We start from the raw sequence: 17535 nt of genomic DNA on the forward strand, positions 1-17535 counted from the left end.
GATGGTTATGAGCCACCATGTGGTTGCTGGGATTTGAACTCCGGACCTTTGGAAGAGCAGTCGGGTGCTCTTACCCACTGAGCCATCTCACCAGCCCCATAATCCTAGTTTTTATTAAGTATATTTGCTCAAGAGAAAATAATACATTTGCACATGAGCTAGAAATTATTTGAGGATTTATTTAATTTCGGTAAAGACGGTTAACTATGGTGCTGTATGATAGAGCTCTGGGTTTGTGGGAATGGATACTGAAGAAGACAGACACGAAGTGTACACAGGCTCTGCAGCTAACTTTGAAATAACTCAGAAAGTAAACACAGATGACAAAGAATGGCAGGGCTGGGGTGTAGCTCAGAGATGGAGCACATGTGTCACATGTGTCCAGCTGGGTTCCACCCCAGCCCTGCAAGGGAAGAGGCTTCACCGATGCTGCGTGGTGGTGAACCCACATAAACCTGCTAAGAGGACACTGGACCTTGAGAAAATGCTGAGCTGTTGGGCCTGTAGCCAGACCCATGCTGTAGCTGAGGTCAATCCTAAAGTGGTAAAATCTGATGACCAAGGAAGAAGTTGGGCGAGGGAATCATTAACTCCTCTAGAGAATTAGCCACACACTAATACTCTCGTGACTAGGAGTCCCGGCACATACACAGTCCATGCAATCACGGCACACACTCTGCATTTGTACTCTCAGCAGCATCTGGGAAAGGATGAGACTTCGAACTTAACTGGAAATCAATAAAATAATCAGTTTCTTCATTTAAGTGACAATAAACAAAAGAGACTATGACCAGAAAATCTATCTTATCCCAATAAGCTTGCTGTGCGTGTCTGTGTGTGTGTGTGTGTAGACGGTAGCATAATGTGCACCATAGTGCACATGCAGAAGTCAGAGGACAATGTAGGGAGTAAGTTCTTTCTTCCACCATATAAGTTGTAGAGACAGAACTCAGGCCTAGCACGAAGCATCCATTCCATTATTACACACACACACACACACACACACACACACACACACACACACACACACAGGGCCACAGAAACCTGAGGATGCCCCCCAGAGCTGGAGTTCCAGGTAGTTGTGAGCAGCCCCATGTGGGTGCCAGGAACCAAACCTGGGTCTCTTCAGAGCTGCACTGAGTCTTCACTGCTGAGCGTTCTCTAACAAAACTTTTGTAAGATGTTTTTTCATGTGAGCACGCATGTGTCAGCTTTTGTATGTTGCTGCCTGAACCAGGTATGTGAGAAAAGACTAAAAACATCTACTCATGGAAAGGCAGGCTCTACAACAGAGTACGCACTCTATGTTCTTCACCTTGACAGATTTCTAACAGTTCGTGAAATTTATGTAAGACTAAATCTTTATTAACCCTCCCAAATGGTTTGAGACTGTTTTTTAAATGTGCTAGATTTGAAGCAAACGAGTGGCCTTTACTAAGTGAATGTGACCGACCGAAGCTTCACTAACAAATCCAACAACTTCCCAGTCTCCCGACTCCGTCCACCCCAGACTGCAGGGTCTTCTCAGTTAGCAAGGGACTGCCCCACTGCTAACTATACAAAGGTACCTTTCTCTGCACTGAATGACAGAGGGGCCTCTTCCTCTGGCTGAGTCATGACTGGGCTCTGCTCCTGAGACAATAGCAACTGTGAAAGCCATCCCTCACCAGCAGAGGTAGACAGGAAATCATAAATCCACTTCCCCTCTCAATGAAGAATACAGCCTACGTTGAATGGGCAACCTTTGGGTACTCCACAAAGAGATACTCATAAGAATAAAACAGACTAGTTAGTGCTGGTGCCAGAAAGAGGCTGAAGCACATCTGGGACCCTGGTGGTGTCACTGTGGCCTGAGAAAAATGTGGCAGCACAAAGGAACCCTAAAGAAGAAATTATAGCTACAGTGCGTAGTCAACACAAGGGTCACAGGGGCTCAGAGTGTGACTTTGTGTCACAGCATGTGTGAGGCCCAGCATTTAATCTCTAGCTCTGCAAAAACAGTAACAGTCATACACAAAATGCAGTTACAGCACACACAGGAGCAGTCTTGGAATCAATCCATTATTAGACTTGAGTTCAGTTATTTCAGTGAGAAAAAATAATCAAGCTGGTTTTCGGCAGAAAAAGAAAGCTGTAAGTAAGTGGAGTTAGGAACTCACCTGAATGTTGACAAACACGCCGTGGTAAGTCTCATACAGGACCTTGCTGCCTTTCACAAGCAGTGGGAACTCAAAGGGAACCTCAGTCTTGCCACTGGGAATCTTTCCTGGCTTCAGCACGTCTATGGTGCTGTTGATAATCTGGATCGGCTGTCAACACAAAGCAGCTTCAGCTATCAGCACACACTGGGTCTGTCTCTCTCTGCAGTCCTACTAGCAGCAGGCACATGAAATTTGCTCTCCTGTGTCTTGGTAGCACAGTACTGGTGCTAAACAAAAACATCAAGCTGCTGCTGCTGTTCTTTAAGTCTGCACAATGATGGTTCATTTTGTTACTTTTTTTTTTTTTTTTTTACTAGTCAGAGGAGAACTTGTGGAAGTCAATTTGCTCCTTGACCTACTTATATAGGTCCCATCTCCGTGGTTCAATAATGGTCCTGTCACCTATCAGGGACTGAGGCACTGTACACAGTAGGAACTGAACCCATGTATGCCTGCTTCCTGCTCAAACACCTCACTGGCCTGTCCTAACAACCCTATATTCGCCTTAAGTAAGCAGATCTACCACTGAAGCTGCTGGGCCACCTTGGCCAACTTGGGGCCTAGGGCTACTCCTGACCTGGCATCTCTAACATCACTGCCCCAGCTCCCACAGCCCTCAGCCAGGCCTCAGCACTGCAGCTCTGTGGGCAGGGCGGGTCTCTCCTCAAGCTCCAGGTGCCCGCAGAGACTCCTCAGTGGGCTCCATAGAGAAAGGAATCGGACTACCACTCAGGCAGTCCAATTTTTATGTTCTCTATTTCATTTTATTTTGAGATACAGCCTCCCTGCATAGTCCAGACTGGCCTCCAAGTCCTGATTTTCATGCCCTCTGCCTCAGCCTCCAGAGTACTGGGACTACAGCACGCACCACCACATCCAGATGTTTTCATGCTTTTACATCTTTGATTTAACATCACCCCAAGAAAGTACCTATGGATTAAAATTAGAAAGATGCAGAAACATAGGACACTTTAAATAAACCTAAACTCATGTTCTCTTCCTCACAGCCTTCCTTAGACAGCTCGCATGGCCTTCAGGGAAAAGATGTGGGGAACTTTCTAAAATATAAACTCTACCCAAAATAATAAAAACATAATAAAAGAGCTCCTTGCCCCAAGTGTATCTTACCTCTGTGAAGTTCAACAGGAGCAGTGTATAAAGCTAGCAGAAAAGTCTGATAGAGGAAGGCAAGGACCACAAGCCACAAGCATTTCTCAGAGAAGCTCTCTCTTGGATGACTCAAGTCAATACAAGTTTCTTCTAATACCAAGCACCAGCCAGGGATATTACACATACAAATATCTGCTAGCAGGACACAGAAGCAACACAAGCGCATGCTCGGTAAGAGCTGGAAGTGTGACAACCATGAAAGTAGCTAGAGCTAACAAGTCACAGGGTGAGTGCAAAGCTCCACAGCGAGCTCTGCTGGCTCTTACCTTCACAGAGTTGTAAAAGGCTTCGAACACACCCACACTTTTGGCACTGAGCTGGAGGTTTACAGTCCCTTCCATTGTCAAAGAGACTCCCTGGTGCTGGACTGAGTCCTTGCTAGAGATGACCACCACACCCGAGAGCATTTCCTGAGGGAAAAGAAACAGCCTCCAGTCAGGCCAGTCAGGCCAGCACACCTTTCAGAGATTCAGATACTCTGAAGACTACGACCACTGGAGTCAAGATGCAGTTGTTGCAATGCCCCACCCCTAACCCCACCCAACAACAGTAAAGTATCAGGCATGGACAAAGGATGCACTGGGCCCTTCCCATGCCACCTTCCAGGTACATCTTTTTTTTAAGATGTATTTATTTACTTATATGAGTACACTGTAGCTGCACTGATGGTTGTGAGCTATCATGTGGTTGCTGGGAATTTGAATTCAGGACTTCTGCTTGCTCCAGTAGGCGCCATTTGCTGTCTTTAGACACTGTAGCTGTCTTTAGACATACCAGAGGAGGGTGTCAGATCTCATTATGGATGGTTGTGAGCCACCATGTGGTTGCTGGGATTTGAACTCAGGAGCTTCGGAAGAGCAGTCAGTGCTCTTAACAGCTAGGCCCTCTCTCCAGCCCCCAGATACACCTTCAGTCCTGGCTTGTAGATCCCATCTGAGGTCTGATTTGCAAACTCTGCAGATGGTACTGTGGCAGCAAAAAGCTGCTAACAATTCAGAGACAGCCAAGGTAAGACTGTGGAAGACTAGCCCACACCGACACCAGTGCTGGCACCTACCTACTGACTTTACTCCCAGTTTCAGGGGAGACAGTTTGCCATTTCTTGCCCTCTGTGGGACTCTGTGTCTATTACATGTACTAAGTCTTTGTTTTCCACTGCCCACTTCACACACCTGAAATCTAAATGAAAACAAACAGGGCCAGCAGGATGGTGCGGCGGTTTAAGACACTTGCTGTCAAGCCTGATGACCTGAGTTCTAATCCTGGGACCACATGAGAGAGAACCAACTTCCACAAGATGTTCTCTGACCTCCACATACCCAAGTATCATATCACACAAGTAATAGTTCTGAATGAGTTTCTTCTCCATTCTCAGTAGAATCCTGGGTGTGGTGATTTGAATGGGTTTGACCCCCATAGACTCATGTGTTTGAATGCTTGGTCCATATGGAATGGCACTACTAGGAGGTGTGGCCTTGTTGGATGAAGTGTGTCACTGAGGGGGTGGGCTTTGAGGTCTAATATGCTTAAACTGTGCCCAGTGTGGCTCAGTCTCCTCCTTGCTGCCTGCAGATCCAGATGTAGAACTCTCAGCTACTGATCCTGCACATCTGCCTGCATGCTACCATGCTTTCTGCCGTGATGATATCAGACCTAACCTCTGAACTGTAAGCCAGTCCCATGCTAGCATACTCCAGAAGAGAGGTGAACAAAATAAGTCTGTAGATTTCATTAAATAATTAAACTATCCAGTGCCCTTGAGATTAGTTCTGTCCTCATGGAATCATAACATTTTTCATTACTCTTATGGGAAAATGTCAAAAGGCCTCTGGGTTGACCACTGACTGCCACATTATAATTATTGGATACATGGTGCCCTTTTTTCCCATGCATATGAGGGGAGAGCAGTAAACAACTTTGAAAGCACAGAAAGTACTTGGTGAGTCAGGGTCTACTCAATTATTCTTTGATTTAATTAAGAAACAATACTGTAAAGAAAATTCAAACTTAAGCTAGGTGATGGTGGCACATGCCTTTAATCCCAGCACTAAGGAAGTAGGAGGAGCTCTGTGAATTCAAGGCCAGCCTGGTCTACAGAGCTAGTTCCAGAGCAGCCAGAGCTAGAAAGAAAAACCCAGTCTTGAAAAACAAAAAGTAAACAAAAAAATTCAAAATACTAATTTGTTGATCATTCTTATAATATATATGGGTCTATACAATTCTTATCTTAAATAAATAAATAAACAAACAAATAAATAAATAGATGGATGGATGGATGGATAATTAATCCAGGTGTAGCCCAAGGAGTTGTCCAGAGGACAGTGGAATATAAGTGTTCTCAATTAAAGGACAAGACAAACATGAACCTTGGAAACTAATGAGAACCCAAGAACTCTCTGCACTCATATTTAGATGCTCAACACAAAAGAAGTGAGACATATAGCTCTGCAGAGCATCCGTGCCTTCCCCCAGAGAGCAGTCGGGCCTGCAGCTGGGAATCATGGCTTCAGGGGCTGCTCTTAGAATCAAGAATGGCAGCAAGTCTAGGAATCTTAGGGAGATCCCTGCAGGTGTGTGGTGTTCAGGGGAAAGAGCTGCCTTTTGTCATCTGAAGAGGACCCTTAACCCAAGAAAGCTGAGATGACCAGAAACATGAATGAGGGAGACTCCATGTTGTATGTATGCAGAAAACATAAAGGTGGGCAGAATGTTCTAGGCTATACACCATACCTCCCATGTAGAATTCAAACCAGTGTTCCTCAAAGTAGGCAGCATGGCTGTCTCAGAGCCACTGACCTTGAGAAAAACTCAACCTCTTCATGAAGCAGAGGGCCAAAGTGCCAACTGGCCTTCTGCAGAGAGGTTCAGTCTCTGCTCCGGAGACCATGGAGGTGAACCAAGACCTCATAGCCCACCTTCAATCAGACATCACAGAAGCACAAGCTTCCAGGTCACCCCTGGCCTCAGCCTTGTGGTCCTCACAGCGAAAACTTAACACCTTTGACCAAGAATGAGAAGACACCTTTCCAACTCTGTCAATAAGATTTAAGAACCACTCCAAACTGTATAATGACTTGTTACCCGAAATAAACTACCAAAGTCATAATTTGGACTCAGTATCTGTAGATGAGAAAACAAGCACAGGAGGGGCAGTCCAAGGCACCTGGCCTCTGTCCCTGACACCTGGGGTTCATTGGAGTACCAGAACCTCACTGTGTGTACACATTACATTGTTGTTACCTTGACAGCTAGGGCTCACTAGTGTACCAGAACATCACTGTGCATATATTACATAGTCATATATTACATAGTCTTCGGTCAATAAGCACAAAGGCTGATTGCTAATACCTTGGTTGTCATGAATAGAGCTCTAATAAACATTTTATCACCTGTATACTACTCCACTTATAAAAAGTGTTGGGGAATGGTATTTGTACATTCTCCTTGTAACTGGAAAACTGACAGAGTTGAGAAACTGATAGAGCTGATTACCTAAGAGAAGGGAATGAAGGATGGGGTGGAAGAAGGTAAATGGTACCTGTCGTGGAGTGCAAAATGCTTGAATCATATGAACTGATGACCTGTTACCACAGTAAGTTCATTTTCAAGTAAAATTCTAGAGTAAGTTCCAAGAGAGCCAGGGCTACAAAGTGAAACAAAACAATCTTTCCATTGTCTTGAACTGCACAGAAGCAGTTTACAGAAATGTTGGTATGAAAATGTCTGGAGGATAGTATCAGTGAAAGCTTTCACTTTTTTCTTCATGTATGGAACTGTTTAACATTATCGTTTTTAGCTACAATGCAAATGTGAGAACAGCAGTTCAACTTCCAAATGTAGTCTGGAAACATCGATCTAGAAAATGCTAAGAAAATACAAAAAGCTCATCAGTAACCACCTGGGCTTGGCAAGCTGTACTGTGGCTAAGTGTGCACCACACACCTCAGTATGCAGCTCTACCAAGTCACACCGTGACCAACTGGCACTGAGAGCATGGAACCCGCACACATAGAGCGGAGGTCTTGCCTGCAGCAAGATAGGATGTAGCAGCGTCTGAGTATATGCCCAGGAGTGGTATAGCTGGGTCTTGAGGTAGATCCATTTCTAATTTTCTGAGAAACCACTATATTGACTTCCAAAGTGGCTGTACAAGTTTGCACTCACACTAGCATGGAGTGATCCCCTTTTGCTCCACATCCTTGCCAACAGCTGTCACCTGTGGTTTTTATCTTACCCATTCTGACAGGTATAAGATGGAATCTCAGAAACTTTTGAGTTGCATTTTCCTAATAGCTAAGGACGTTGAATACTTTAAGTGTTCTCAGCCATGAGAGATTCCTCTGTTAATAATTCTGTTTAGGTCTGTACCACATTTTTTAATTGAATTATTTAGTGGGTTGATGTTTAATTTCTTTATGTATTTAAGTTCTTTATGTATTTTGGATATCAGCCCTCTGTCAGATGTGGGGTTGGTGAAAATCTTTTTTCTGTAGGCTGTCTTTTTGTTTTACTGAGGTTTATTAATTGTTGATCTTAGTGCCTGCATTATTGGTGTTCTGTTTAGGAAGTTGTTTCCTAGGCCAGTATGTTGGGGAGCTATTCCCCACTTCCTCTTCTATCTTGTGCAACTATGTTCATAGTAGCTTTATTTATAGCAGCCAGAAACTGGAAACAACCTAGATGTCCCTCAACCAAAGAATGGATAAAGAACATTTACACAATGGAGTATTACTTGACATCATGAAATCTGTAGGCAAATGGATGGAACTAGAAACACATTGTCCTGAGGTAGGCCAGACAGACAGAGTATGTACTTACTTATAAGTGGATACTCAGCTGGAAAGTAAAAGTCCACAGAGAGGCTCAGTAACAAGGAGAGCTTAAGGGAGGTACTGAAGGAGGTCTAGGAAGGGAAACTATAGATTTCATAGGTGTACTGGGGGCGGGGAGGGTTGGGAACAGGAGGAATCAGGTAGTAGGGATGGAAGGAGAAAACTACTAGGAGAAACAACTGGAACTGAGAGGCATTTGGTAGGCAAGATGGAAACCTAGCAGAATGGAAACACCAAAGAATCTACAAGAGTAATCATAGCAAAGACTCCTAGTAATGGGTGACAAGGAGTCTCAACTGGAGGGTTGGGACACTAACCCAGCCACAGCACTTCTGACCTGCAGTTTATGCTGCCTGCAGTGTGCTGGAACTGAAGCCCAGCAGAATCATCATCACAGAGAGACTCCATCTAGCAACTGACGGGAGCAGATACAGAGCACCACAGGCAAACATTAGGCGGAGCTTGGGCAGTGCTGCAGGATGGGGAGGAAGGATCAGAGGAACCAGGGGGGTCAGGGACACCACAGAATCAACTGACCAGGACTCAGGGGAACTCTTATGGCAAAGATCAGGGAGCCTGTAGGAGTCTGACCTAGGGCTTCTGCACATATGTTATGGCTGAGTAGCTCAGTGTTCTTGTGGGACTCCTAACAGTGGGGGCAGAGGCCGTCCCTGACTCTTTTGCCTGCTTGTGGGATCCTTTCTTCCTACTGGCTGCCTTGTCCAGCCTAGACGTGATGGTATGTGCTGGGTCTTACTGTAGCTTATAATGCTGTGTTTGGTTGATGTCCCTGGGAGACCTGATCTTTTCTGAGGGTAGTAGGATGTGGGATGGATCTAGGGAAAAGGGGAGGCTGCAGGAGTGGGGGAAAGAAGCTGAGGAACTGGGGTTGGGAAGTAACATATGAGAGAATAAAAAACAAGTCAGTCTTCAGGCTGCCAGATGGTTCTGCAGGTAAAAGCACTGCCACCAAACCTGATGACCTGAGTTCCGTCCCCACCTCCCACACTAGGAGAGAAACAAACCCACTAGTTCTCTTCTGACCTGTGTTGTGTGTGTGTCTGTGTGTCTGTCTGTGTTAAATGGAAAAACACTCATTATCCTTCCTGACTACAGGTTGAAGCCTAGAGTAGTGCCTGGGGTTGAAGAAGGGATTACAAATAGAACAGCGTGCATAGATTACCATCTCTCAGAGAGCTGGGGGCTGGATGGGGAGGAGGATGTGTGTGGGTGTTGCAAACTCAACAGAAACTGAAATGATGATGGAGAGCAAATAGAAGAGTAGCTTCACCTCGAACACTTTAGTGTCCCACCTTGCTAAGTGGTCAGCTGGTAATCCAGGGCAGAGATAGGACATTGAGGGATGAGTGTCACAGGGGACTGTACCCAGACCACTGGGAATGCCCACAAAGCATTATGCCTTGTCTGCAGTGGATGTCTAGGACTGACAGACCAGCAGAGTACTTACTTAGCCTGGGCACTGATGGGGTACTGAGTGGAGAAGAGTCAGCAGAGAGGAAAACAGTACAGCAGAGGGCTGTGGTGATAAAGGTGATACTGATTATCACCTTGTTAGGATCACCTAGCAGACCAGCCTCTGGGCAGACCTGTGAGGGATTATCTGATTAGGTTAACTGAGGCCAGAAGTGCACCCTAACAGGAGTGAATAAACTGGGAAAGGAGCTAAGTACTCACAGATGTCTCTCAGCTTCCTGACTGCAGATGCAGTCTGACCAGCTGCCTCAAGTCCCTATCACCATGAATTCCCCACGAAGGACTGTGAGCCAAAAACCAAGTCGTGTTCCCTTAAGCTGCCTGTCAGGATATTTCTGTCAGCAATATGAGAAGTAAGTAAGTAACACAAGGACCAGCTGACAAACGTCACTGGGCTGGCTCTCCACACAGCTGGACCGGAAGCCCCAGGACAGCAACAGCAGGCCACACTGGCCTCATGGGCAGACTGAAACAGAATTCAGGTAAAGCTAGGGCAGGAAGGAAGAGAGGAAAAGACAGTGACTGAGCAGGGAGGAAGTCCACAAAGTCCTGATGTACAGGACGCGTGGCATGCTTCAGAGTCCAGGCCAGCCTGAGAACAGCTGTGACAACCACAGAATCTTGGGGACAATTTTACCCCACGCCAATTTTCAAACAGGCTAGGCTAATTCTCAAAATACCTTTCCTGCATTACATAAGGACCAGATTATGACTCAGGAAACAAGTCTTTCCGGAGTATTAGGTTACAGGTGATAAAAGAGGCTCACTTGAAGACCCTAACTGTGCTTCCTAAAAGGTTCGGAACCCTCCGTGTGCCCTTGCAATCTCTCATACTCTCACAGCACTTCAGGTCATCCCAGCAGGACAACTGTTTTATTGTTCTCTTGTTAGGAAGAGACACAGTAACCAAGGCAACTTACAAAGACAGGATTCACTTGGGCGTATGCTTATACTTTAGAGGGTTAGTCCATGACCACCATGGAGAGCATGGCAGCAGATAGGCATGGTGTTGGAACACTAGCTAAGAGGTTACATACACAACTTGATCCGCAACCTAGAGAGACTGGCCCAGGTGTGGGCTTTAGACACCTCAAAGCCCAGTTACACACCTCCTCCAATAACACCACATCTAATCCATCACAAACAATTCCCCCAAAGTAACTTTTATTCAGTCTGCTAAACTAGGCCTAGTCCTGAAGTTTCTAGCTTCTGTACAAGCTTATCTAGGTCCAGAGTGTTTTCAGTCTCTGAGACTTGCTACTGAATATGCTTACCCTTGTTCTTTATGAACACTAGCTGGCCAGTCAACTCAGCTGTTCTGTCTCAAAACTCCTCTCCAAGTTGACTGTTTCAATCTGGCCTCTCGTTCTCAGCCTCTCCTGAATTTGCTTGGCCTCATACTAACTCTTCTGGCTCCTGATTCTCTTGCTCATTCTGTCTTTACCTGTGTCTAGCTTGTTGTATCTACAACCTGTCTCTAGAAAACTCTCCTGGTAAGACCTTCTCCTTCTCCCTCTCTGTGCTGCTTCACTCTCCCTCTCTACTCTACTGTATCCTGCACTGCATTCTCTTCTTCCTGTATTGTCTGTCTCTCCCTTAAGCAGCTTCTCTTTCCTCTCTTCTCCTGAGAGTTGGGCATATCCTGTCAAATCTCTGATTCGTCACTTTGCCACTCAATTAGACATCACTTTCTTCCAAACATAGGTGCTTCCTTCTACACACTAACTTCACCTTCATTGTTTGGGATTAAAGGGGTTTACTAAGGGCATGTCTGCATTCCAGTCAGAGGGATTAAAGGTGTGTGCTAAAGGCTGAGCCACACCCTAAGTACAAACAAGTTCAACTATCTTGTAACATAACTGGGTACCAAGCATTCAAATATGTGGTCCTATGGGGGCCATTCTCATTCAAACACCCACCATCATGTAGAATATAGTTAGGCTTTCTTTCTTTTTAAAGATTTTATTTCCCATGTATGGGCGTTTTACCTGTATTGATGCCTGTGCACCATGTGCATGCCTGGTACCTTACAGTCAGAAGAAGGCGTGGAAGCCCACGGGACTGGAAGTGTGAGCTGGTTGTAAGCCACCATGTAGAAGCTGGGAATCAAACCAGGATCCTCTGCAAAAGCAGGCAGTGCTCTGAACCTCTGAGCCACCTCTCCAGCCCTATGCTTTGACTTTTAAATAGGAGTTCAGTTTTGCAACTTTTCCTTATAAATTATGAGCTACTGTGTATAAGGTTTCTCTTTATTTTTGAAGAAGTTATATCCACACCATGTAAGACAAAATGCACAGAGGATTTCTGAGGGTTTGGGGGCTGGTGAGTAGGTAACAGTAATCACCCCATGCCACAGAAAGTCCCTTGTCATTGTAACCTGGCTATGCTAGTTTATTTCTGTTGTATTTCACAACCCTAATATTCAATGGTGTCACTTTCATGAGAACATGCTTCAGATTTATGAATAAAGCATCCTGAGTTCATAAAAACGAAGGCATTATATTTACATCACAGAGATTTACTGCAGGGATCTTCTAACCAGTGAGTACACACACTCTTAGTCATGTGCATGTTACTGCACCACACAAATAAAGTAACACCAAAATCTCACTCAGCCTTGGAGGTTGAAAGTGCTTGAACCTGTATCCCCCTTGGATGCTGACTCTTAGCCCTCCTGTCCACAGTGAACAGGCATCTGACAACAGTGCAATGCTTAACACACACTTGGTCTGCTGTCTGTGGAGTATGCTGCTGTATTCACATCATGGCAGAACAGTTCTGAGAGTGAATAACTATGGGGTGCGGGAGAATACAACGACATGACCACTGAGTATCCAAGCCTCAACTATGGGACACATTTATGCTTAATCTGGAAATACTAGCTCTCGGTTCTGAAAATAGCATTTGAGTAACTATTGTTTCCACCCTACAGATGAGAATTAAGACCCAGAGTCCTGGGTTTGGGAACAGAATGATGGTGACTCCAGACGACAATCCCAACACTCAAGATGCTACTACAGGAGGACTGCTGCAAGTTCAAGGCTAGCCACAGCAACAGTGAGTTCCAGACCAACCTGAATGGCAGACAGAGTGAGACCCTATCTCAAAAACACAGGCAAGTACCTGCCACCAAGCACTATCCAAATTCAACCCCCAGGACACACATGGTAGAAGGAAAAGAATGGACTGACTTCTTGTCTGTCCCTCTGTGTGTGTGTGTGTGTGTGTGTGTGTGTGTGTGTGTGTGTGTGAGTGTGTGTGAGATGTACAGAAATACATACATAAAAATAAGTAAATGTAAAGAGAGAGAGAGAGAGAGAGAGAGAGAGAGAGAGAAAGAGAGAGAGAGAGAGAGAGAGAGAGAATAAACCAAGTTCAAATATTCTCTATTTGTGTCTTGCCATGTCATTGACTTTCCCTAAATTCTGTCTTCTTTCAGTGTCATCTCTTGTAGTTGTAAAGAGAACAGCATATGTGAGAAGGGGGACACTACCACATGCTATTATGAAACAGTACTAGTTACATATTCCCAAAGGAAATTAAAAATGTTGCTGGAAATATGGAATTAGACGTCAAGTTTTCAACCTAATGGGAAGACTTTTAGGTAGAAGATAGCCTGGCAACACGGCTGTTGAGGCCACACATCCTGGGATGGAGACCTGGTGAAATTGACAAGTTCTTCTAATGTTCTCTGTTGGTGAATTACAGAGAAAACTTTATTTACAGGAGCCCTAAAATCTCTACCCTCATATTTAGTCGTGCTCTTAAGAATGGCTATTACCTAGAATACTATCATACTGCACTGCATGTCCCCCTGTTGGATTACTGCTTGTAACGTCACGTTACAGTTCTAACACCTATGAAGTAGCAGCTACTGGATACAGATGTTATAAATCAATACATAAGGGACTGTTGATTCAGATCTGCATGCCATCTCTGGGGTCCCCACAGAGGGAGAAAGGCCCTCCTCCACAATGTTCTCTCACCTCCCTGTGTACACATGTGTATCAATACTTTTAAATAGTTCAATGGGCAGGTTCACAGAGAAGACGTATGACAATAAAAGAATTACTGAGATCATATAAAATACACAGCCGAGCAGTGGTGGTTCACGCCTTTAATCCCAGCACTTGGGAGGCAGAGGCAGGCGGATTTCTGAGTTCAAGGCCAGCCTGGTCTACAAAGTGAGTTCCAGGACAGCCAAGGCTACACAGAGAAACCCTGTCTCGAAAAGCCAATAAATATATATATATATATATATATATATATATATATATATATATATATATATATATATTATACACACACACACACACACATACATACAGTATGTTTATAGCTATTGGCTATGACTAAATTATCATAAACATTCCCATTTTATTGTCTTTTTTCTAGCATTTCTAATGCTATCAAAAATCTCACATTCTTAAATCCTGCTCATAAAATTTTTCCTAACATTTAAAATATTAAAATTAGAAATTATTATATTAGGAGGAAATTAGATATTTTTAAGTAACCTGTGTTTAAAATTAAAAAAAAGAAAATCATACTGGTCCCAGCACTCAGGAAGCACAGGCAGGTAGCGCTCTGTGAGCCTGAGGTCAGCCTGGTTCAGAGCTATGCACAGTGACCCTATCTAAAAACAAAACAACAACCCCCACACTCACACCTAAAAAAGAAAACACTGATGGGAGTCATAGACATGTAAGTTGTTCAATGTACAAATTTGATTAGCAAATCCTTCTGAAATCCATCTGGGACACAAGGACTGCTCTGGAGTCCACAGAGATGACTGAACTGCAGTCTCATAACGTCCCTGGAGAAATGCCAGGTCAGAGTTTAGGTGGGTGGTCTGATCCTACTACCACCAGTTCCCTGACCTTTACAGCAGAACCTGGTGAGTGACATGGGTTTGCACTGGAGTAAATCAGTACTAAAAAATTTACAAGGCCGGGTGTGGTGGCCCATGCATTTAATCCCAGCACTGTGGAGGCAGAGGCAGGCAGATTTCTGAGTTCGAGGCCAGCCTGGTCTACAGAGTGAGTTCTGGGACAGCTAGGGCTATACAGAGAAACCCTGTCTTGAAAAAAACAAAACAAACAAACAAACAAACAAAAAACAAAAAAAAATTACTAGGGATGTCTGGATTTTAAAGAGGAGGCTGAAACTTAATAAGCTAAACAGCCAAGCCACAAAGGTTTTTAAAAGATTAAGCCAAGGAAAACACAAGATAATAAAGTCAGCCCACTAAAGCCTCTCTACTGTAACCCTGCACAGAAGACGGTCCCACTGGTGGCTCATTTTCTAACCCTCCTGATGCTGGAGCTGGGATGGCTCTTCCTGGAGGAAGCTAGCTTTCTACTTCCCACTCCACAGACACCCCCATCCAGCACTTGGCCATCTTTCACATCACCTGACAAGGACAGTGTGTGGCCTATGGGTAAAGCAGAGCTGTTCAGCCAGAGAAACAAGCATGCTCCAGCAGGCATGGATACTGAAAACATGCTGTGTTAAAGAAGCCAGTCACAAAGGGCCACAAACTGGAGGACTCTTGTCCTGTGAAATGCCTACAACAGGCAGATCCCGTGGCAGACGTGTGATCTCCTGGGGCTGTGGGCAGGGCAGATGGAGTAATAGCTATCAAGTATGGAGTTTCTTTTGGAGTTGGTGACAACCTTCTAAACTTAGTGGAGATGGATGCACAGCACTATAAATACACTAAAACCACTGATTAGTTGTTTTAAAGGGCTGGGTTTGCTGTATCCAAATTATATCTCTACCATCTGTGTGTATATATAAACTATATCCCTACAAAGTTATTAACCAAGAAAAAATAGTCATGTAGCTTTCAACTGGACTCAAAACTGTTCTGGTTTTGCTGCATTTACTTTTGTTCTGTATACAGTCGGAAACATACACACACCCACATTTCATGGTTAAACCTTCTGAGGTTACCATGGCAAAGGTCAGCATATGAACGGGGCTCCCTTGTGACTAAGATGCACCCAAGAAATTCAACACAGACACAATTGTTTGACAAACGCTGTGCACTGCATTCTGCTCCTTGCCTTTAGTGTCTTTCATTTTGAACAATTTTACTGACTTACCATTTAAGTCGATTTACTTCAAATTATGTTTTACACTGTGTCTGTGAGTACAGTCCAATTGGAGACCAGAGGTGTGAGACTCCCTGCAGTTGGGAGATACGGGGAGTTGTGAGCGGCCTGGCATGGCTGCTGAGAACTGGACCCTCCGAATACCAGGGCCAGATCTTGACAGTGGATCCATCTCTCCAGCCCTTATGGATCCTGGACTCGTATCAAACTCAATATGCAGCTAAGGATGATCATAAACTTCTGATCCTGTCTTAAGTGGTAAGATTACAGGCACCCACTACCACGTTTGGTTTTTTGCGGTGCTGGCAACTATTTTACAATCTGAGCTACTTCCCCTGGCCTCCAATTGTTTTTCATTAAACTGACATCTTTAATATGGCAGGGGTTTGACAGTGTGCCTCAACTAAGGCAGGATAAATCGTTTCCTTTATGAACTAACTAAATATTTTCAGAGTGATCTAGCATAAGTGAGTCTCCTCTTTCTTAGTGCATCTTGCCAGAGTACAGTCGCTTTTATAAGCGACTTGGTGTTTGGGTTTTTGTTTTGTGGGGGAGGGGTCTTTGAATGGTGACTGCTAGACAAATCACGAATATAGCTTCTTGTGTTTTGAGGATGGAAGTGGGGTTTCTAGCCTTTAGCGTCCATTTAAGATGTTCACCTGGGATGTTTTCCCCTGCATTTGTATCCACTGAACTGTGTGCAGAAACCAGCTGTGACTCCACAGCTGCTGTGCTGGTGTCTCCGGGGGTAGAGACAGGGCGATTGCATTCTACAGCTAGGGTAATGGATCCTGCCGCGGTGAAAGGCTTAGAAGAGAACTCTGCATTAGGAGTGACCACAGCCTGGAGCACACATGGCTGTTCTGAAAGCTCTTCTGTAGAAAGGGGCGTTTGTCACCTGCTCTTCACCCCCAGAGCGACAGCTCGAGCCCCGCCGCCCGCCTGCCGACGGCCCCCAGCCCCACACTGGACAGGACCGCAGGGCACGCCCATCCAGCATCGGGGCCGCGCGCGCCGTGCTGAAGACCGCGGAGCTTGAAGCCCGACACCCCTCCACTTACCCCGGCGTGATACACTTTATTCGCTCTTTTAATCTTGATGTCCAGAGTGGTCCCCATGTCAGATTATCCGCAAAGGCCGCAACTTCCGGCCACTCGTGACCCGGTCGCCCCGCCCCTACTAACCCGCCCCTCCGGCTCCTTCCGCAGTGGTGGCACGTGACCGGCGTTCGCGCCACACCTCACACACCTCCCTCCTTCCGGCACAGGGCGTGGCTTAACACGGATGGTGGCACAAAACACACGAACTCGCGCGCGCGCGCACACACACACACACACACACACACTCTTCCGGAACGCTGGAGAGAGCTCTCTGTTCTCCCGGCGTGCCCCGCGGCGGGGGTGAGACCACTTCGCAGCGTTTTTCACCCAGGAAGGCTGCCTTCCCGTCAGGCTGTGCGGCGCGAAGGGCTGCGCTTTGGAGGTGGGTTTCCGGAAGTGATAGCAGGAACGTGTCCCACCCCCCCCCAGTCACCCGCTTGCTCCACCCCTGTATCCGCGTCTGCTGTCAGATGTTCTGAGGCCCCTCCGCCGGAGTCCTGGGGGCCGGCGAATCCGTGCCAACCGCATAGGCGTGGCCCCGCGTTTGCGACCTGCCGGGCGCTGATTGGCGGAGGTCCGCAGCTACGCCCCTCAAGCCACGCCTACGGCGCCGAGCGGAGGT

The 17535-nt window shown here is 45.7% G+C and overlaps 1 protein-coding gene across 1 annotated transcript in view; it reads right to left on the reverse strand.

Annotated features, from left to right (window-relative positions):
* The window catches only part of Vps26c (VPS26 endosomal protein sorting factor C), a 28819-nt gene extending 11531 nt beyond the window's left edge, over positions 1 to 17288 (reverse strand). The window contains exons 1-3 of the mRNA XM_021209368.2: positions 16875 to 17288; positions 3638 to 3781; positions 2160 to 2309 (exon numbers count right to left, since the gene is read on the reverse strand). Coding sequence (XP_021065027.1) covers positions 2160 to 2309; positions 3638 to 3781; positions 16875 to 16931 — 351 coding nt within the window. The 5' untranslated portion in view covers positions 16932 to 17288. The remainder of the gene's footprint in view (positions 1 to 2159; positions 2310 to 3637; positions 3782 to 16874) is intronic.
* Between the last annotated feature and the right edge of the window lie 247 nt (positions 17289 to 17535).

This window comes from Mus pahari, chromosome 12 (assembly GCF_900095145.1).
Source record: "Mus pahari chromosome 12, PAHARI_EIJ_v1.1, whole genome shotgun sequence".
NCBI lineage: Eukaryota > Metazoa > Chordata > Mammalia > Rodentia > Muridae > Mus > Mus pahari.